The following is a 15,834-nucleotide window of genomic DNA, read 5'->3' on the forward strand; positions in this document are numbered from 1 at the left end:
TAGTTGTCGTTTTTGTGGTGTTCGTGGGTCCTGCTTTCGCCAAAAACTCGCAGCAAAGCTTTGTGCTTCTGCAGCAGGAATGCCCATCCGAGACGCAGTGGGTTCTACTGCATTCATTACAGCTCTGAGGTCATAGCTCTGAACCAGGAAGTGAATGTCATCTGTGTCTGTTTACGACTGGCTCGGTGTGTTAAGACCTCCAGCTCACTCTGGCTTTTCTGGCACCGCGTGGCGGCCTCCCCTCTTCATTAAGTCATTCATCGACCTGGCTTAGGTTTAGAAGATGTATGGGGAAACGTTTGGAAATTTGTTTGCTACTTCGCTAAATGCGTTGAATTATGGGGAAATATCGTAGGGTGTGGGCGTCCCATCTTATGCAATAAGAGCCGGTGTGAGTGCAGGATATAAGTTATAGCCTGCTGCTAAATTACCAGATTAAAACAGAATCTTGGTCTTGGTTGGAAACCAGTGTTAGTTGAATCTGAAGTTTCAGTGCTTTTTATGGGGCGACATAGCTCAGGAGGTAAGACCGATTGTCTGGCAGTCTGAGGGTTGCCGGTTCAAAGCCCGCCCTGGGTGTGTCGAAGTGTCCTTGAGCAAGACACCTAACCCCTAACTGCTCTGGCGAATGAGAGGCATCAATTGTAAAGCGCTTTGGATAAAAGCGCTATATAAATGCAGTCCATTTACCATTTAGAACAAAAGCCTGTATGCTTACCAGCCCTTACCAGGCAAGATGGGAGACCATGCTTTTGCTGCCCCCTGCTGAAGATGAGCATTAGCCCAGTGCTACTTTGTACAATAGCTTTTTTCTGTCAGTGTAAAGGTCCACTGGTGACTGAAATGGTTCCTTTTTAAAGGTTAAGGACAAATAGTGACTGAATACAGGCCTAATTCTGCAGTATAAGAACCATCGGGAAATATTAGAGATGAAAAGCACAATGTGACTCAAAAGTACAGCTGTGTTTATTTTTTTTTGTAAATCATACAGATGAGAACAATACAAAGCCCTGGCTTTGGTACAAGCTGTGCTGGTGATTTCCAGTACGGTACATTCAACTGTGAGGAGACATTCACTTTCAGCTGATAGCATCTACTCCCAGCAGTGCTGACAGATGAAAATTCTTCCTCAAAGCGGAAAAAAAACAGGTTGAAAGAGGTAGAGAATATATGCCTGTTGTGTTCATACACACAGGAATTTGTTCACACCCATGAGTTTTGTTCTGAGCTTCTAAAAGGAGCTGGTGCTGTACAGGCAAGCACAAAGGGCCATTACGTTTCAAACATCAGAAGTGGTGTGTAGTACCTAAATAATTTCTTGTAAGGCCAGTGTCCCCCTCCTCCCCCCAAGTGTTCTTGCAGCTATCCACCCCTCCTTGAGCATCTTTCTCCCCCCTTTAGTTGAGCTCAGGACAGAGGCCAGACTACTGTGAAATGTTTATTGGTAATGCTTTGTACTCAGGATTGGTTTCTTGTTTGACGCCATGCAAGCATTGCACCAATTCACTTGGACTCACTTCTCTCTTATTCTCATTAAGCCGACCTCATCAGTGCATAAAGGGTATGAGACCTACAGGGGAATTCTGGAAATCCGGAGGAAAATTTAAAGCAGAAGTAACTAGATAGTTCCTTACTGAAGTGAATTTAATTCTAGAAATCAGAATTTAAATGAACCAAACCTGTAGGGTTAAATTGGTCTTGCAGTGCACTTGTAGGTTCATTTTAAATTTTAAAACTTTCACAGTACACCCATCTTCACAAGGAATAAGTATTCTTTGTTCAGAGATAGCGGTCTTTGAATTTGTTAATATAAACTATGCATCAGAGCAGAAATGTCACGTACAATCCACAGTACATCAATGGACTTTGCCATGCTCTGTAGAGCAGTCTGAAACATTCTGGCTCATTTACAGTAGATTTAGATAATGTCACCATGAATATTCAAAGTCCCCAATAACACTGAATAACAAAATGATTTCATATTTTATAGTCTGTACCGAGATGCATCTTTGCTGTAAAGGTAAGTGTTTTAGTGGACGAACACCGGACAATCTGTAAATCCACACAGTTAGTCTGTGTAAGTGCATACACTGTCTGAGCTGTACACAGAACATGCAAAATCTCTCACACACACGCTCACACACACACACACACAGGGCAGGTTATAAGTGTGCTGGCATTTCCGGATGGACGCCCTGGACCAGAAGCTGGGAGTTGGCGGGTGGGGCTCCAGCGGCAGCGTCTCCATCTGAGCCAGGAAGAGGAATTACAACTGCTGCTAATTTATTTCACAAAGGAATTACATGCGATACATCACGACATACGCATGCTAACGCATCACCTGGATTTTAAAATGTTGATAACCTTAAATTTCCAGACAAATTTTAACCAATATCTGGTAATATAAAATGTTTAACACCAGCCCAACCAAATTCATTTGGGAAAAAAAAAAAATAATAGTTGTACTAAGAAAAGTGAAAATCCATAATCACCTTTATCCTGTGCAGGAGGGTCTGCAGTTTGAAGTTTTAAACTTGCCATGTGCTCAACAGCCTGCAACAGAAGGATGATTTTACAAGACTGATTCATAGCAGTAGCAATAATTGAATAAATACTATGGAAACGACTGGACAAAATGATGAGCCTAGACTGCCTGCATGGTCAACCTGTATTCACTGACTTTACAAATGTCTTTTCTTAGTCGGGTCTGGTCAGGTTGATAAAGCTTGCTTCCATTCTTGCCAATCTCTTCATGGAAAGACTGGGGGGTGGGGGGCATACCCCCTGATAGGCGGAACATTGCCCTGAACAATGTTAGCTTGCCCGTAGCAACGTCAGTGTTCTGTAATAGCCAGTGTTAGCAAGGTTAGCTGGAGAACCTTGAACACCCATTCCCTACCTGCTGGAGTTCCTGTTTCTGGGCATTCAGCTGCTGCTGCTGTCTCTCCAGCTCCTCCTGTTGCTGCCGCAGATCCAGGGTTCTCTGCTGCAGGTCCTCCTCCTCTTTGGCCAGGTGCTCCTCAAACTCCCTCAGCTCTTCCTCAGTGAAGGCCTGGTTCTGTTCCAGTGTCTGATGAGATGGGAGAGGCAACAAATTAAGGACTAGTGGTTCTGGTCTGTGAACTGCTAGACTCAGTTTGCAGACTCATAACTATGAACCTGACTAGCTACTGACTGTTGTGGTACAATTCCAATTTACAGATTCACATTTACCAAAAAACCAATGGTCAGTTACTATTCACAAAGGCTCTACTGGAGTAGAGACTAGTGGATTGCTAGTGATCTCTGAGGACCCCCCCTAGTGGCCCATGGATGAACTTTATGAAATTTGCATTCATATGTAGGCAGCTAGTTTGCTGCTGTTTTGATATTCCAAGGTTTTGCTCAGACAGATACACCCTCAGGCACAGATTACCAAACATAAGCTTGTGTTTAATTATGTATTTTGAAATTGAAACAAAATAAAAATGTGCATATTTCAACAGTTGGGAAAAAACCTGACAACCACCTGTTCAGGCTTTTTCATTCTCAAGGCAACTTTTTGAACAGGTACACCATGTGTAATTTGGTTCACCATTTACATCAGGGGTGTCAAACTGCAGTCCTGGAGGGCTGCAGTGTCTGCAGGCATTTGTGTTTTCCTTTCAATCAACAGCCAATTAAGGCCTAGGGAAGGCTAGTGGACTATAAGCCAATCAATGAATTTACTTATGCAACACTTACTTATTCCAGAAATGGAAACACTGAAAACAGGAGGCGTTAAGTGCACCATACCTCCCAACTGTCTGGCTCAAGAAATTCCTTCTTTCTCGTAGCGACCATGAACTCCTCCCGGGAGACCAGCCGGTCCTTGTTTGCGTCGACCTGTTTGACGCCGCCAATCAAGAAAGCAGTCACCACTTACTTTGGAAAACACTGCATTACAGCTGCAATATTTACTGCCTTTCAAATGCCATGCCACTGCCCCGCAGCCTCTTCAACACTAATGAATCAAAGAGACCGGTTCCAATTACACTCTCCATACCAAAATAACAATATTGTGCTGAGCAAAGGAGACAGTTTGAAAAGCATTCTGGGGGACGCCACCTCGTTCATAACATGCTCCCTCATGCGCAGTCTCTCCTCCTCCATCTCCACCATATCATCTTCCACATTGGAGGGGTCGTAGATCTTCTCAAGCTATGACCAAACACAGCAAATTAAATTAATGTGCTTTTCCAAAATCTCACCATCATCACACTGGACCTGGGTAAATGTCAAAATAAAAAATAAAATAAAAAATCTGTACCCCGCTGATTTAAATCAAACAATATTTACACAGTCTAGAAGGCAGTCTTGATTCTGTGCAGACAGCGATCGATGTGACACAGAATCCCCACCCATCAGGGGGCTCTCTTGGCTTTACTCTCCCATTGTGTGGGAAAGGTTCTCACCTCCTTAGTGAATAGTGCCTCCAGCTCCTGCTCGTCCAAGAAGCCATCTCCATTTGTGTCTGCATCAATACACAAAGTTGGCAGCAGTTCAGTGAAACGCAAAGGCTACTGTTTGAAGTGGAGAAAGTAAAATTGAATAGCCATCTCAACCCCCCCCCCCCCCCCCACCCACCCCATCCCCCATCCCTCGGCTCACCATGCAGACTAAAAAATGTCTTGGGGTCAAAGTCCTCGGGGTCCAGACCGTCAGCCTCCTCCCAGACCTCCTTAAATTGGTCCTGACTGCCCTGAGAACAACAGAAGCCCATCAGATCCACCTCCTTAGGGTGGATGTAATTCAGCTGGTTCATGAAAACACATACTATGCAGAATTTTCACCTTGAAAATATTATAATACAACCACACTCAGTCATTACTATGATGCACTGGTAATCTGTATCTGTTCACTTTTGCAATATGATGTTATAAAGCTATCGACATGTCTAGCTAGCCAGAGCAAAATAGCTAGTTATTTTGTTGGTGTATTAGCTTTGTCATCTTGAGGGTGTAGGCAGGGTTAAGAATGGAGGAGAAGACGTTTTTGATTGTAAACACAGGAACGAAGCAAGGAAAGTATGCCTTTAATTGTCCAAATTTTCATTATTCCTCAACTGGGAACGTCCAATTGTATTTGTAGGCTTGGCTCGTCCACACAACATCCCCTGCAACTCTAGGAACGCAGCACATTGGCCATCCTACTGTCCTACACTGCCCTCTTTCAGCTGCCCCCGACAAGCACTCGCCAAGGCCAATTCATAAACCATTAGTGCATCCAACCACACACTGTGCCTCCACAGTACTAACCGGGTGGTTGATTTTAGGGTGGTCGGCATGCTTCTTCTTCATCTCCTCATAGTGTTCCTCCTCCCTCCTCCTCCTCTCCTCATCCAGTGTCTTCAGCATCTCCCTCCGCTCGTGCTCCTTCATCATCTCGTAGCGCTTGAACTCTTCGTGGCGCCTCTGGTCATAGTTCTCCAGGTCATTTGTTGCCTGGTTTCCATTCATTTTTAAGGAGTTGAGCAGAAGAGTCACAGAAGGCAGGAGTCTTGTGCGACAACAGTCACAGCATCACCCAGTTACCTAGCAAGGCATATCTTCTCTCATCCCTTGAAAACTTACATAAAATCTACACGTTAACACAATTAAAAGACATATCACCACATTACCTCATCATTGTTTAGGTAAACGAAGTCTAAAACTGCCAATGGTACATGTATAACCTGAGGGCGGTGTACTTGCAGTCCAAACCAATACCTGATAATTTCTAGATTACTCCACACAAAGGTCAGGCCAGAGTACACACTGACCCAAGGATAAAAGCTGTTGTCTTTAGCTTCTGAAGAGAAGCCAGTAGGTCTGGGTATAAGTACAACAATGAATGAACAAACTTATAACATCGAGATGTTCTTAGGCTTAAAACAATAAGAAAACATTCCCACATGCCTTATAATTTAAAATATATATTAATAAAATATAAAGGAATATATTCAAGCAGAATAATTATTAAATGTATAACATTGACTATTACCCATTTATTTCAGAGTAATTTGGCAATTTACATTCAATGTAATCACATGATTAGGGGACACAAAATTATTTATCAAAAATATGATTATTAAAAGAACATTTAGAGACAAAATGTCATTGTGAGTACATGAGCAGATAAGAGACATGACTCAATGAAGATGCATCCCACTTGACTAAAGTAAAACAATGAAGGATTGTCACATACATGCAGTAAAGCACACACACACACACATTCTGGGTAAAGCACTTACCGATTGAATGAGCCGGTCCAGGTCCTCAACCTCAAAAGTGTGTGGGTTCCTGTGGTTTAGGTACTGGAACTGTCTCAGCATAGCCTGGTGATCCACTACCTTGCCTGGATTATATTAAGAGTGTTTGGTATGCAGTACAAATTGTACAGGATGGTGCACATTTCACTGAACAATTTCATTGGCCTTTGCAAACAATGACTAACAGACTCCGTGCTTACTCCTCGTTTGCACCAATCACACGCCCCGACTTAGGCCTTAGATGACTATGACTTCAAACTGCCAGAAAAATGCACATTTTTTAATGTTGTGATTAAATCAATTTGGGGAATTTGAGCGTTTGTGGTCCAAAGCAAGAGAATGCAATTCAAGTAAGTGCAGCCAGAGTTAACATCACTGGAAAAACCATGGGGTCATCAGAAATTTCTGTAAATAAGTATAACATCTTCTTAAGAGCGCAAAAACTAAGACGAGCAAAAACATTGACTAAAAGTGAAATGATTTTTAAAAAACCCAGAAAGTGAACTATGTTTTCTTTTCAAAATATAAAGGATCTACCATTCGCTCCGTCAATTTCTTGTTTGGCTCGGATCAGCACTCTTAAACGGCTAACTTCCTGCCTCTTCAGCTCATCCAGTTTGGTCCTTACATGATGGCTCACAAAGTCCAGCTCCTTGGCCAACTTCCCTTGCTGTTTGAGACAAGGTTGTGGTGATCACTCATCATGGTATTTGTATGTTCTGTTCAAGAAAAGGAGCAACAAAGACATACAAGCAGAACACCATCCACAGCACCTTGATGTCCTCAATGTCTGTGTTGTGGAGCTTTTCTTTGAAATGCGGGTCTTTTTCCAGGAAATCGATCACTTCCCTGAGGTATCGGTCGTAGTGTAGCCCTGTGTCCTGCCACACAAACAAAACAACACAACTAAAAAAAAACACACATGATAAGTTATATAAATAAGGCATAAAAAAAAAGAAATAAACTCTGAGGCATAAAAGGTCATACGTACCTGAGCACTTCCAAATATTTCATTATTTTCATGCCTTAATTTGATTGATTATATTTATATTGCTTACAGTGAGTACTTTGTGTACTCACTGACTGAGTTTCTTGAAAGGCCATTAAATGAACATGAGAAAACATACTTTATCCTACAAACTTGACAGCTAACTGAACACGTACTGCCTGTATCCCAACATTACTCCTGCCCTTCATAAGTCACACTGTGGCAGACGGTTCGCACAGGAAATGTTCTTCAATTCATTTCACTTCGGAAACGTTAAGCAAACGAGGAGCACATAGACTAACGTAATGGTCCGTGTATTTGTAGTTGCAGGGGACCTCTCCTCGGCATGAGCGTCGGCACGGACTCTCCCTGTTCTGAACCCCACGTCACTCACCGAAGGTTTCTCTTCTGGGGGCTTCATTTTCGTCTTGTCCACGCTCAGGGGTACTGCGGATGAACAGATCAGCTGGCTCGCCAACAATAAGTAGTGGTAGATGTTCTTACTCTGAAACATCTGTCAAAAAACAAGACTACGTCGTATTTGGTCTGCAAGTAGGAAGACTGGCACTAAAACAACTGACGATCGTGCAAGGCACATATCAGACATCACTAGGGCCGTGCCTCTAACTTTGCTAGTAAAGATACATTTCTGAATTGCTTCACTCTGACTGACAAGTGATAAACATTTCAGGATAGTAAACTGGCTCGCTTTGTTCCGTCTTGTGAAATCTCCAGCTGGAGATTTTTTACAGACAGCTCCACTCATATTTAAGTTCCAAACGAAGGCCTCTATGTAGCCCTGCAATCACGAGAACATCAATCATATCGTTAGCGATCCACCCAGTGCTTGTTAATGTGTAATATTACAGGAAACCAATATATAGATCCCTGGCTAGCTAACTTCTGAAGTAGCCTACCGCGCTTCGCAGGAACACCAGCGGGCTAAAGTGGACCTTTTTGCCAGAATGTTCGAAATGTAAAAGTTAAAGCTCCAGTTAAGAACCAGTCAGGTAAATGTTTCAAATATAATACGACTTACCTTCTTAGATAGTTTCAGCTTCCTTGTGTAGCTAATATGACGAGATTGTAACGTTGGCCTCTTCAGTTTGTTTTGAGATTTCCGATCAACCCAGCGTCCTCCTACTTGAATACAACATTTAAAACTAACATTGAACACGCCCACTTTTGACCGCGATAATTGGATAGGAATGTTTTCCCTTCTCTGTTTTCAGAAGTTCACGTTGGCGATCCATTGAGCTACAATTGTGTCAGTCAAAGAATTTACAAGTTAACATTACCTTCCCTATCAAGTTGCGTTGCAGCGAAAAGTACGTGGCATTTACACCGCGGTGTCAGTGGGTAATGTACAGGCGTTGTTGTGGGTTGGCATTTCAAATAAGATAGCCTACTTCATGATATCCGAAGCTTATGAACGGAGACATCCAAGCTACTTTGCTGTTATCTCAAAACAGTATGTTAAATTCTGTACAAGCACGAAATGTAGGCTGCTGGCTGTCGTTTACCAATTATTGGACAGACATTGAAATGGTGCCACATTTTTATTTTATTTCACATTTTAATAACGATTTTTATTTTTCACATTTAAAGTAAACAATACCCTACTGTTTTTCTTTTTCTTTTGGTTTTGCTTTTGCTTTTGCTTTGTGACTGTCTAAAAATACATTGTTCGTTTTGACGCAGCCTACTCTGCTTTTGACTATCCACTGCAAAGATTTCCGAGTTAAATAGACATAGGCCTCAACAAAACAAAAAGCATATGGCTGTTGCCTGCAGAATGTGTGGGTAAAATCATATATTAACAGCAGGATAGAAAGTAGCCTACGTGAGCATAGCCTACCCACAAACCGGATAGTTCTGCAGACATCTGCACCACTGACCAAATGAAATGCGTCATGTTTATGTAGCCAATAAGCCATAATCTAACATATCATAACAGAAAAAGCTGTTTTTAAACAAACCCATGGGTTCAATATTTAACCGACCACTCTTGCTTGGCGAATTCTGAATATAGATTATTTATGTATTTATTTATTTATTTCACTTGACAAATATTTTGGTTCTCTTTTCCTTCAACTTCTGCTTATGTGTAACTTTGTTGTTGCACTCTTACAGGAAACCAAGTCTATTTCTGCTTTTCAGCTTTTAAAAGCGTAATGCAAAAAAACTGAGCTGACAAATAGCTTGTATCACGAGGACGTGTGCTAGCGGTTGGGCAATTTATTCAACGGAATATAACATACATTTGTGTGTAACAAAAATTACAAGAAAATACAACTCGGACTCAGAAACCAAGCATGCGTTATTTCAAGCTGCCTCTGCGTGTCACTGTGCTACTGTGTTTTCTGAGATGAAGGCGAGCAAAAACTGCCTCGACTTTGAAACAGGAACTGACGTTAGTCTGAGATGGATAGATACATTTCCAGCTGCAGGAAAAATGGCTTCAAAGATCGCGGAGTTTAAAAGGTGAGATTTAAACCCCATATTCACAAAAATATAGATGTGCAAAAGTTTTAACAGTGGGTTTAATGTGTTTAGGCAAGGCAAGTCAGGTATTCGGGCCTCGTTCGCTAGATGCCTGTGTTCCTCCTTGTTTTTTCTACTGTCGCTTGCTACCGTGTTGATGTTTTAAATTATTCAATCAAGTGTCTTATAAAGTCGGAACTGTAAGTACAAGTGCTTTGCGGAGGCCAAAGTGTAACCTACTAGCCCGGCTGTTCCGCGGAAAACAGTCGACGTTGTGGAATTCGGAGTTCTGTGGGCTACCGTGCTGGCTGGATTCTAAGCTCATAGCTAGCCAGCAATAGCCGCATTTTAGAATTTGCTTGCCGAAGTTCAGCCTTACTAACGTTACAACGTATGAGAACGTCACAATATATTGAAAAGTTAGGGCAGTTATTTTACACTTCTCTGGTATGTAAGGTTAAAGTTTCAGATGTGTAGTTGCATAACCAATTCAAATAGATATTTTTTGTATGTTAAAGAGGAAGGGGAGGGGGCCACTTCGAGTTTACATCCCAGTTTTTTTATATTATAGTGAACTATACCCTGCGTCTTGTGACTCATCGTGCCTTTGCCCTTAGCGTAGATATCGAGGGTTAGTTGCCATGCACCGCACTCTAGTGTGTGGATTAGCCTGCATGCCTTAGCCTAATTCCAGTTCGTTTTGATTGTAGTGATGTTAAGTCAGTGATCCTGTGAACGCTATCATCTGTGGGTAAGACACATTCATTATTTAAATTGTCCAGAAATAACAGCAGGTGTCATGGAATTATTCTAAGCGCTATTACATTAGCTACATGATGCCTGTGTTGATATGATGGTTAGATATTTTCGTTTGTGTCATTTGATTTTTGTATTTAATATTTAACCTTTAGTATCCTAGTAAATAGTAGCCTATAAGAAATGCATGTTTACAAAGATTTTTTCCGCATTATGGCAGTTTGCCTTTGAATGTGAATCAGTGCAGTAGCATGCTCTCTGAGCTACCCTTCCGTGCACTGCTAACATTCATAACTGCTGTAACATCTGCGACATCTGTGTTTTAGCCACCACCAAATTCACCCGACAGCCTGTATTATTAAAGGTGAGAATTTAGCATTCCTTTTAAATAGTCCCAGTGTAGGTGGCCATTATAAATTAGAATAACACAACAACCTGCTAACTGATCAACCTAACAGAACATACTCTGAACTATGTCAGAGCCACATTTCTACAATGTGTGGGAAAATCTAAATAGCAGTTTCTGAAATCTTAATAATGCTATAATGTCTTATTTCATATCTTAATAAGACAATCAGTTCACATCTTTTTGTCCAGGACAGCTGTTATATTGTACCGGCACATTGCTGGCAATGGTCCCTAAGTAGCTGTTGCTTTGTTTTTAAATGGGTAGCTTTGGCGTGATGTGTGAAGCCTACTATGTTCCTCAATTCATGTTCCTCTTGAACTTATGCAAACTAAGGACCTTGCTGCTCTGCAGACTAAGTTAAATTGCAGGCCTTTGGGAGCAGTTTGAAATTGTGTCAAGTGCTAAGTTTATGCTGGACTGAACAGTCTCATGAATGTGTCTACTCCTACAACAGTGCAGAGCTGTGGTAGATGGTAACAATTCTCAAAGCTTTGCCTGAATTATTTCTAAGGTTATCCTATTTCTGGGTGCTGAGTTCTGCTGTCATACAAACTTTTGGCACCATTTGGCCCTTTAGACTTGGCGGCTTTACAAAAATAAATTATGAATACCAACATTTTACACAGTCATTCAGTGCTACTGTTGTACAGTGAAGGAAAAAAATGTTTTAGAAAACCATTACTTATCACATGCTATGTTTACCTTTGTGCAGCCTCCTGCTGTTTGTGTCTGGGGTCTTTGCTGAACATCAGGCCTCTTGTGCAGTCTATTTAAATATGTAACGGTATTTAATCTGTTACTGCAGAAAAAGATCATTCCCAGAGGCCAGATTATGGTTATTAACAATGCCTTTGCTGTCCTTCCCGAAACATGCTGGACACACTTGATTAGGGGTCCTCTGATGTTTGGCCGTTTACCACTTTGTACTCCTAAAATATTGTGTGTGAACGACAGGAAGTATTACAATTTGTATGGTTATTCTTTTTAATTTGAGCGTTTAGTTTTTTATTTGCCAAAGTAGCAGAAGCTTGGCTTACAAGGTTCTTCACTCAGGCATGTCATTAGAAAGCATAAATGGCATACAAGTAATCCTTAAACCCTAAGCATACAAATTTAGTTATTCATTTCCTCCTTGGAGACACTTTTGTACTTTGATCAGTTACACGGTAGCTTGTTTATGTTTTTTTGACTCGTGCATAACTGGTCTTCTCATGAGTTTTGTATCATGAGAGATGTATAAAAAATATAATGGGGCACAATTTCCTGAGCCACTGAACTTTTAGTGCAAAGACCAGATTCTGTTCATTCTCCTTTGGTGTTGCATTCATGAGAAGGTAGTATGTGTGTGTTTCAGCTCTCTTACTATGAACATATTGCTTCTTTAAATCCAGAGTCCTACTAAAACAAGTTTCCAGTATGTTTTTAACTGACTTGTGCTGTTGTGCCCTCCATTTTACTGAAGTTATGTCACGCAGTGCTGTGGTATTAAACTCCTTTTTAGGGCTTTCAAAACATGGCAGTCACTTGGGTCAAGACCCTTTGTGCCGTGGTTACAAGCTGAAGTGGGTGTCATCGTTCTTCATAGCTCTCAAAATGATCTATTGAAGTATAGATGAAGTATATGCTGGTGGTGGTGGTAAAATATTCAATTGTCATAAATAGGAAAGTGGGTTCTTTATTTCCAATTTTGTTTAAAGAAAATGTAGATGTTTCTTTTGTTGTTGGAGGTAGGTTCCCATAGCCGGCAGTTAGTTTCAATGGCAGAGGCATTTTGTTTAGTCCTCCAGTCCTCAATAACTTTTTTCTCAAAGGTAGAGAAATAGTCATGTATCATGCAATACTTAATGTATTTCTGTTTTTTATTCTCTATGCTCATGCTCAAAATATGTGCTAGAAAGTCTGTACTTATTATATTTAGCAGTGGTTTGTGCGTAAAATTTTACTCACTGTTTAATGGAATGCTATATTTGCACATCAAACATTGACATAATTCGTAGCAGATGCACAGAAGTCACAGTTGTCCTGCTGGGAAAAGTTTGACTGTGATTGAACTGCTGTCCCACAGCTGGATTCCTTTTTTTGTTTTTGTTTTTCCGTTTGTTTGGTTTTTGAAGCTTCGGTCAGCTGATAAGACCAGAAACATAAAGTACCCGAGTCATGCATGGGGTGCGCTTTTGAGACCCGGTTGCCTCAGTAACGTTGAATTCTTCCAGGACTGACGGAAAGGCCGAGGCACTGCGCTCTAGTATTTTTTATGGAGGAAGGAAGAGGCCTACTGTGTGCCTCCGGCAGCGCGGGCCTCGTGCTGAAATACGCGGTCTCGTCATCGCAGCCGCGAGGAATGGCTAGCGCCTTATGCGTGTCGCCTGAGCGCGAATTCCGGAGCCTGGCTGCGATGCCGGTTCAGACAGCGAGAATTCCCCGCCCGTGAGCCGCTGCAGTACCTCGAATGAAACTACTGGTGTGCGCTGTTAACGGCCTGCGGTTCCGCCCCACTTCATCCCAACCAAAACGCCAATTTAACGCGGCAGCCTTCTCGTTCTCAAGCACCCCACTTTTCATTCCGTGTGAAATCGAACGAGACCGCTTGTCACATCATATGGAAACATTTCTCTCCCTTGCCCTAAGTCTGTTTTTCAACTTGAATCAAGTGAGCGCACATATTTTTCCTGTGGTAGTGTATAGCCTAGGCTAACTGCTAAAGGCAATGCAAACTAATACAACATACGAAACAATGGAAAAACACCAAGCAAGGTTTCTTTTTTTCAGTCCTGGTTTTTTGCTCAATTTTCTTTCGGGGGGAGTAGGTTACACCCCACTTCAGGGGTTTAAGTGTTCAACCAAAGTTTGGATGGTGCCCTGCAGTAGCACTATTTCCGTATCACCATAACTGTGAGGAGACCAAATCACTTCCATCCCCTCCCCTTCACCTTATACAGTTTAGCCACCTGTTAGCTATTTAGTGTTAACTTCCATAAGGAAATAACTGTTCCTTTTTTAGTGACTCAAAATGGTTAACAGTGCAGATAGTATTTGCCCACACAGCCTGCTGTTTTTAGTTTTTTGGCCAAGTTTGTTTTAATTCTCCTACTTTGCTCATTTTCTTATGACTTTCATCCCTCAGTGAAAACTTGTAGGAAGGTGCTAGACTGAATTTTAGCCAATAAGAGCAAGATTTTACATTTCTGCTGAATGAAATTGCATGTGTTAAATCCATTCTTTATATGTTTGTCAGTCCTAACCTGCAGGCGTGTATAATTGGGAGGCCAAATTAAAGTGACTGACCTGTTCGAAAAGAGAGGACAAGCTCTAAATCTGTAGGTTTGCTGTCCTACTTCCTCCATGCAAGGCTCTGATCTGCATTCTGCACATGTCAGTTTTATTTCCCAAACAATATTTATTTGAAGGCTATGTTATTTTATACAGCTCATAACCTACTAAAGCAGTATTTCGTTTTGGAGGTTTATCTCTCTTTTTATGTCCAGCATTGAACACTCCATTCCATGGTCCAAAGTGTTGAGAAGCCGTGGTTGTGGGGCCTCTGAGTTAATCTGTTTTGCTTGTTCCTTTTTCTGACAGACATTCAGACTGATTCTGCTCAGGACCCACTGACACCAACACTGGACCCTCTCCCTTGAATACATGGCCCCTGCTAGTTGACACCATGGCCCAGATATCCAGTGGAAATGGGTTCGGCCAGGATGTGTCGCCCTCTCCAGGGGCCGGGCGGCCCAAGGGGGCCGTGGGGAGGGAGGAGGCCCTGCGTATGGAGGCTGAGGCTCTGGCCAAACTGCAGAGGGAGAAGAGGCACACGCTTCCTGCATCCTTGCCTTCATCGTCTGCGTCGTCATCCTCATCCGCTGCCAAGCCCCTGACTGGTGCCCCCCAGGGTGCGGCCTCTGCCAGCAGGCCCGAGAAGGACCTCATCGTCTTCCCAGAGTCCGAGGCCAAGAAGAGGGCGGAGCAGGACCGTTTCCAGGACATTGATGTGGAGAAGCTTACTAATGAGGAGCTGGAGAAGCTCCTGCTGGACGATAGTTTTGGGGTGCAGAGCAAAGTGCCCCGACCTTCCTCCCTGCTCGGCTGCAACCTGAGTGCTTCTTACCCAGGCAGCCAGGCGTTCACCCCCTCTCTCTTCCACGGTGGCCGGGGGCCCTGGACCCCTTCAGGCTCTGCTTTGCAAACCCCCACCCCAACCCGCCAGCAGACCCCTGTCTTCCCCCCTGCACCCTTCCCCAAGCCCCCTGGCTCCTTCCAGAACGGCCTCACCTCCAGTCTGCCGGCCTTCCGCGCTCCAGACGGCCTCTTCCTCAGCCTGGCTGCCCCGCCTCCGTTCATGGCCTTCCAGCCCATTGGAGCCACCTCCCCCATGGTCTTCCAGCAGCCCCCCGCCGTAAACCCGGAGATGGCCAAGCTCTTTGACAAGATCGCCAGCACGTCGGAGTACCTGAAGAACGGGAGGTCTGCCAGCACCGACCTGGAGTCGGTCGGCGTCAAAGCCCTGTCCCCCAAGCCCCCTGCCTCGGAGGCCCCCAGCATCAGCCGCTTCGAGTGGCTGGACCTAGACCCCCTCAGCAAGCGCAAGGCTGAGTGCGAGGAGGCCCCGTGCGCCCCAGATGGCTCCGTGGCGGTGAAACCCGGCCCGGCGGGGGACCCCTGGGACGCCGTTCTGCTGGACGAGAGCGAGGGTGGTGCCGCCTCCGGCACCCCCCTCACTGAGGAGAGGAGCCAGCGCCCAGCCAGCACCCAGCTGCGTAGAGCTTCGACGGGGACCGCTGTGACCAGGAGCCACTCTCTGAACATCCCAGCTGCATCCTCACCGCACAGCCAAAACCGCCAGGTACACCTCCGCTTTGTACTGCTTCTTTGGGCACGCAATTCGATCCTGCTAATGTTTGTTTTGGTTTATGTTACCCTTCCATGTAAAAT

At 43.4% G+C, this 15,834-nt stretch overlaps 2 protein-coding genes across 6 annotated transcripts in view; one reads left to right on the forward strand and one right to left on the reverse strand.

The window, feature by feature from the left end:
- Window positions 1–944: 944 nt before the first annotated feature.
- Window positions 945–8,603, reverse strand: LOC118227176 (nucleobindin-2-like). The gene is made up of 13 exons (XM_035417354.1): window positions 8,296–8,603; window positions 7,651–7,770; window positions 7,042–7,149; window positions 6,806–6,938; window positions 6,251–6,354; window positions 5,277–5,462; window positions 4,630–4,720; window positions 4,434–4,492; window positions 4,087–4,179; window positions 3,775–3,864; window positions 2,900–3,070; window positions 2,493–2,553; window positions 945–2,248 (listed from the first exon to the last, which is right to left on the reverse strand). The coding sequence occupies exons 2-13, from the start codon at window positions 7,768–7,770 to the stop codon at window positions 2,163–2,165; spliced, it is 1,302 nt and encodes a 433-aa protein (XP_035273245.1). The 5' UTR covers window positions 8,296–8,603; the 3' UTR covers window positions 945–2,162.
- Window positions 8,246–15,834, forward strand: part of pik3c2a (phosphatidylinositol-4-phosphate 3-kinase, catalytic subunit type 2 alpha) — a 37,653-nt gene continuing 30,064 nt past the window's right edge. The window contains exons 1-3 of one of the 5 annotated variants that reach the window (XM_035417350.1): window positions 9,411–9,740; window positions 10,451–10,491; window positions 14,485–15,745. In XM_035417350.1, the coding sequence (XP_035273241.1) occupies window positions 14,570–15,745 (1,176 nt within the window). In that variant the 5' untranslated portion in view covers window positions 9,411–9,740; window positions 10,451–10,491; window positions 14,485–14,569. Of the gene's footprint in view, window positions 8,267–9,410; window positions 9,741–10,450; window positions 10,492–10,839; window positions 10,861–14,202; window positions 14,223–14,484; window positions 15,746–15,834 lie in introns of those variants that run through there. The other 4 variants (XM_035417352.1, XM_035417349.1, XM_035417351.1 and 1 more) reach the window with 4 other exon arrangements.

Source organism: Anguilla anguilla, chromosome 5 (genome assembly GCF_013347855.1).
Source record: "Anguilla anguilla isolate fAngAng1 chromosome 5, fAngAng1.pri, whole genome shotgun sequence".
In the NCBI taxonomy this organism is placed as follows: Eukaryota; Metazoa; Chordata; class Actinopteri; order Anguilliformes; family Anguillidae; genus Anguilla; species Anguilla anguilla.

Bases quoted from the DNA above. Each gene is read 5' to 3' on its own strand.
- LOC118227176 (XM_035417354.1), bottom strand. From the start codon at position 7,770: ATGTTTCAGAGTAAGAACATCTACCACTACTTATTGTTGGCGAGCCAG. The intron at 7,150-7,650 runs GTGAGTGACGTG...TTTGTGTGGCAG, and splicing joins CCCCAGAAGAGAAACCTTCG to GACACAGGGCTACACTACGA. The intron at 6,939-7,041 runs GTGCTGTGGATG...TGTCTCAAACAG, and splicing joins CAGACATTGAGGACATCAAG to CAAGGGAAGTTGGCCAAGGA.